This window comes from Hydra vulgaris, chromosome 09 (assembly GCF_038396675.1).
Source record: "Hydra vulgaris chromosome 09, alternate assembly HydraT2T_AEP".
Classification (NCBI taxonomy): domain Eukaryota; kingdom Metazoa; phylum Cnidaria; class Hydrozoa; order Anthoathecata; family Hydridae; genus Hydra; species Hydra vulgaris.
In genome coordinates, this window is record NC_088928.1 from 56,237,501 (window position 1) to 56,243,832 (window position 6,332).

General features: G+C 31.9%; 1 protein-coding gene across 1 annotated transcript; it reads right to left on the reverse strand.

The window, feature by feature from the left end:
• Positions 1-4,359: 4,359 nt before the first annotated feature.
• LOC136085599 (uncharacterized) lies at positions 4,360-5,980 on the reverse strand. The gene is made up of 2 exons (XM_065806921.1): positions 5,240-5,980; positions 4,360-5,025 (listed from the first exon to the last, which is right to left on the reverse strand). Exons 1-2 carry the CDS (start codon positions 5,978-5,980, stop codon positions 4,360-4,362), a joined length of 1,407 nt encoding a protein of 468 aa, XP_065662993.1.
• Between the last annotated feature and the right edge of the window lie 352 nt (positions 5,981-6,332).

Here is a 6,332-nt window from a genome sequence, read left to right on the forward strand (position 1 = left end):
TAGTTTATTTATAGTTTATTAAACAAAAATTTCAGACAAGAATATTTTTTATCAACAAATGTTATATCAAGTATTTCTAAAATGAAATTCTAGATATCACTGTTTAACTGTTTAAAAAAAAAATTATTTAAAAAAACAAATTCAAAGGTGCTTGCTGTTATAATCGATAACCCATTTTAGTAACTGGCCTCCATAACCAGGGTGATCAGGATTTCTTTTATACCTAGCCCATTGTGCACTGAAGATTGAATGCAAGGCTTCTGTTGATTGCTCACTAAAAATGCCCAATGCTGCAACCTTTAGAGCAATAAATTCAGGACCATGGTAGTACATTACATGGGCTTTTGGGGTGACTAAAACTATGAGTTAAAGATATGAGTTCTTAAAGTCTTTGATATGTTGAACATATGCAGTATTTAATGTTCTTCCAAAACAGGAGCTAACAACACTCTTAAAATTTTGGAATGTTTTCTCAAAACAAAGCATATGGTATGTCTTTTCTCTTTCAACAATTTTTTGCAAAACATCCATATTCTTTAAAAGCTTATGACAATTATGCCTAACAAACTATCCACCATGATAAAGTTGTAATTTCAACTTAAGAAGTAATGGCTAATCTTTACCTTTAGACCATATCTTCAGCATTGATTTGTAAAGATGATTTACAATTCCGAGGAGAAGATAAAGTTCCATTAGGGGAATAAACTCAATAACTTGTTTGACATCATCTTGGTCAAACAATCGGTTATGAACAACATCATGAAAATCCTTTGTGCTCATTTTTTCATTCTCTTTCTCAATGAATGCTTTTTATTGCATCCTAGTGGATCTGAAGTTTCTTGGAGTTCGCTGTTCTTTGAGGTCAGTAGATTTAACATCACATCAACAGCAAGGGTGTTTTCTTGAGTGAGACTGAATGCCACTGATGGTATTGACTAACTTCATGTCACATGCAATAAAAAAAGGCACATCAATTTTCCCAAATAAACTTAAAATTTTTTTGACATTTTCATAAGTTTCTGAAACATTTTTAACAACAGCAACAAGTCGCTGACGCTTGGTACTTGTTTCTTTCCCATGTTCTACAGTCAGTAAGCTTTTGTCATTTGAGGCTGAACTTGTTTTGACACTTTGACATCCACCATTGGAGATAAAACTCAAGCTGAACTTAAGGAAAGATCCTCCACCATCAATAACTAGTTTGATGAGAAGCGGTGAAGTGATTGCTCTAAGTCTGAGAATTGATTAATAAAAGTCCCCTAAACACTTGCAGTAAACCTTCAACAAATAATTAGTTTTTGTTGATGGCCTTGTAAGTAAGATTTTGAAAACTTTGAATAAACTTTCAACCTTTCGAAATTTTGTTTCAACAATTTTTGAGTTTGTAGTCTTGTTTAATGTTACAGCCAGTTCTTGCATCTTTTTATTTGAAAGAATAGCATTGATTTGAAATTAAACCATGTCCAAAGTAGTTAGAGAAGTTCTTGATATGCACTGAGCTTTGGAGGGATCTGGAGTAATAGTTAAAGCTTTACCACTTTCTCTGCTCAATCTAATTGTGACCTGTGGAGAGGATACCTTTTGAGTTATTACAGAGGACGCAATTTTTTCAGCAGATCTCGAACCAGCTGCTACCATTTTCTTTAAGTTTTCAAACTTGGCTGCTTGTGAACAATCATGTAATATTCCCCTTTTGAATACACTGAGACAGTTTGAGCATAGTTTATCAAAGTTACTTGATGGTTCTTTCAAATCTTGATCGGTTGAAAAAGTAAGCTTTGTAGAATGTCCTTTTAGTTGGCCAACCTGGCACATTAAACAGTTACAAGAATCAAATCCTTTGGTCTGTGGTCTAATAATTACTTTATTAAAGTCATATAGCTTGGGAAGAGGCAAGTTTCTATCTTCTTTGTCATGCATTTGTATCCTTAAAATCAATGGAATTTCCAAAAAAAATACCTAATATTCTTTCCTTGATGAAATCGGAAATATGTCTGTCACATTTTGAAAAACAAAAGAAGCATACAAATTGCCGATAATCTTAATGGGTTTTCCTTTTATACGGCATTTCAGTGGTTAAAAAACTGATCTTCGAAAAATAACCTCAGTACAAGCTTGTGTTGGTAAAAAATCTTTTTAGTTGTTTAAGCTGTTGATTGCTAAAATGTAATTACTTTGATATTGTGGCTTTTCATGGAAAATAAGAAACATTTGTTTTAACATTTGAAATAGTAGTAAAAACTTGGTCAAAGCAATAAACGATTTTAGGAGATACAAGAAAAAAACAACAAAAAAAAAATACAAGAAAAAAAGCACAACAAGGTTATACATATTTGATTTATATAAAAAAAACGTGATTCTAACATTAATTTTGAAATTATTTTATAAATTACCAATTAATCTTGAATTCACAATTGTAAAGTTATATTTACAACATAAAAAAAAGTTTTTATTATATCCAATATTTGGTCAATCATTTTAAACAAAAACAACAAAGCAAACCTGTGGGTTTAAAAACTAAAATATAAAGAGGTTTTCATGTGTTTTAAATTCAGAACAATTAGAAAAAATGCCTCTAACTATGTGTTTTCTGCCCCATATTTTATACAAACTTGGAAAAAAAAAGCACTCTTTTTACAGACAAAGTACACACAAATGTGATGTCTAACAACCATAGAATCCCACATCCAATAGTCACATGATATTGTTACTAAATTAGTTATTTGATGTAACTTTGAATCTTTAAAAAGCATAAAAACAACAAAAAGCTGCCATATTTTGACTATTTTTTCAAGGGCAAGGTTCCTACTTTAAGAGCTATACCTTTGCATAAATAAAAGGTATCTTGCTTCTTTTTTTTTTTCCTGAAAGATACATGCCAAAGCTTCTTTCTATTAAATTTTAAAACTTCCATAGTTGATAATAAGGTTAGAATAAAAATGTAAAGCATCCGTTGTCTTGTTTTAAAGAGACTTTTAGTGCCATACCCTATACTTTAGGTCTCTGTACACAAACCACAAGCGTTAAAGAGCTGATTTTTTTGTCAGGTTATAGCCAACACATATATGTAAAGAGTTTTTGATATTTTTTAAAAACTCCGTAGTCCAAAAAAGAAAAAAAAAAAAAATTTGCAACGCTGCTCCAAGTGCGATCAGTAGCACAAAGTGCTATAAAACTTTAAATGTGTTTTTCTCCTTTGGCTATAGAGATTAGATTTTTAATTTTTATATCTGGTGATACCTGAGACCTTGCAGATTAATGACCTATCGGTACTTTTTTTGGTCCTCAAAGTTGAGGTTGGGACCATTTTTGGATAGGTGTGAATCACAATAGTGACGAAGTAATTCAGATGCACTAAAACAAGTTAGCTATGAGTTTGAAAAAGCATTTATATAAAGTTCATATTTTAATCTTTTTTTAAATGTTTCTAAAGAGGTTGAGTTTTGCGTGTTCATAGATAAACCATTCCAAACTCGAGGTGCAGTCTTACAAAAAGATTTTGAGCCCAGAGAAGTTTTTTGTTGACGACGTGTAAGTTGACAACTGTCTAATAATCTAGTATTTTGTTTTGAAGTTCTGACTTCTAGGAGTTCAAATAATATATGCAGGAGATTTAGATAATAAAATTTTATATGCGATAACTGATATCTTATAGATTATTCTTTGATTTATCGATAACCAATCGATAAATCAAAGAGATTTCAGCAATATTTCTGAGTTTAAATGAATAGGAGAATGGAAAACGATTCGAGATAAGTTATTTTAAATTCGTTGGAGTTTTTTAATATTTTTTTTATAAGTATCAGATAAAAGACTGTTACAATAGACAAGCTGAGAGCTAACAATGCCACATGCAATTGTATTTGCAACTTCTTTAGTCAGACATGGACATATGTGGCGAAATGCACGAGTATGGTAATTGTAGGATTTAATAGTGTTGTTTATGTGCTTGTCCATAGTGAGCAACGAACCTAGGGTGATACCAAGGATTTTTACTGAATTTATCTTAGTTAGTGCTGTTCCACAAAAAAATAATTTTTGAATCATTTATATGTTTGCTAATTTGTTTTCTAGATCCAAATAAAACAGCTTCTGTTTTATTAGGGTGGAGCAGAAGTCCATTTTCTAGAAACCACTTTGTTACTGCATTAGCACAGACATTGATTTTGTTAATACTATCTTTGCCTGGGCTGATGACAGTATAAAGTTGGGTATCATTAGCATATTGATGATGATTGGTACAGAGATATACATAGCTATAATACGATATATAGGTGAAACAAACATGGAAAATAGAAATGGGCCTAATACACTACCCTGTGGCACTCCTGTTGAACTTGCTATTAATCTAGATTTTGTTTATCCAATAGAAACAAAAGATTTTCGAGAGTGCAAGTATGATGTCAGCCAATTTTGTGCAATATCTGTGACACCAAATTCATCCTTAATACGGTCAATCAGCAGGCTGTGATCAATTGTATCAAATGCTGAAGATATGTCCAGCGATAGGAGAATAGTGTTCAAAGCATCATCAATGTTTAGCCGGATGTCATTGCATATCTTTAATAGTGCTGTTTCGGTTGAGTGATTCGATCTAAAATCAGATTGTAAAGGATTGAAGTTAATGGATGAAGTTACGGGTGGAAGAAGACAAGATAATGCAAGGTTTTCAAGAATTTTGGAAACTGTATTGAGATTTGATATTGGGCGTAGATTTGATAAGTCAAATTCTGTTAGCCCTGATTCTTTGGGAATTGGTGTTTTTTGAGCAACTTTATATGAGGCTGGGAAAATTCCAGATTTGAATGAGAGGTTAGCAAGATGAGCTATAATTGGACTGAAAAGTTCTGAACCAGATTTAAGGATGTTTGTTGGAATATTATCAAGTGGCGCTGTCTTCGGTCTGAAAGCTTTGATTATTTTTGACACATCTCTAGGTGTGACTGTACCAAATGTTGTTAATATATCTACCGGGGGGTATAACTCTGAGATAAATGTAGATTTTGGATTTTTTGCAAGCCTTTCCTGGATAGTATTTTTTATACTTGCAAGTTTGACTTATTATATTGCATTTTGCTTCTGGTATTTTGTTTTTAGTTTTAGAACTATTTGAATGTAGTAATTTCTTGGCCATATTCCATGTTTCTTTTTGGTTACCTGGTGAATTGAAATTACTGAATGCTGAATTTAGTTTTGCCTTATAATGATTACATCTGTATTTATGAATTGCTGCTGATACCTCACGGCATGCAATTCGATATAGTTTTGTCTCTGATAAGTTTCCAGTTTTTTTATAACAACGCTCCAGTTTACGACGTCTGATTTTTTTATTCTTGGCATCTGAAGATAACCATTTATCAACATGTTTACCAGATCGCATTGAATATTTCCGAATGGGTGCTAAATGATTGAGAACAGTTGTTATGTTTGCTCTTATTTGTTTAGCATAATCATCCACATTGTTTTCAGGTGATAAGCAACATGGTATCACTTGCAATTCTTTTATAAAGCATGACAAGTTTAGTTTTCTAAAGTTTCGTTTTGAAAACCAAACAGTTTTACTTTTTGAAGGTTGATGATAAAGTGCAACCCGAACCATATAATGATCTAAATTACCCTCATCAGTTACCTGAACATCGTTGAATGAAATGTCATCATGTCGATATATTACTAGATCAAGCAAGTTGGCTATACCGGTAGTAGATGATATGCGAGTTGGAGATTGAACTCTTTGTATCATGTTGTATGTCTCTAAAATCTCAGCTAGTCTTGGATTACAGGTTGTTGGAGTAGTACCTGGGCAGTTAAAGTCACCACACAGAAGTATTTCTCCAGATAATGTTTGAAGTTCTTCTAGGAGATCAGATAATTCGAAAAAGAAAATACTTGTTGGAATGATTGGATTTGATCGATAAATAAAAATAATATTGTAGATATTATTTGCCAAATTTAGTTTAGCAGATGTAAGTTCATAAGACATGCAGGTAGACGATAACGAGAATGGTTTGATATTTAAGTTGTCCCGGTATACAGTATTGAACTGTTTTAAAGCCTGGTGGGACAATACCTTCTTGAATTGCAGTAGAGTTGTCTAACTTTATCCAAGTTTAAGTGAGTATAAAAATATCTAGAGAATGATTTTGCACTATATCATGAATGATAGCAGATTTTTTTATAGCAGATTGAATATTTTTTATACCCAAGTTTAATGTAGAGGATCTTTTAATTTTTATATGTAAATTATGCAGATTTGATTTCGATCCATTTGAGTTCACCTTATTGTATACCCCAATAATATTTTTTTCCATTGTGTACATTGTATCGTTGCCTCC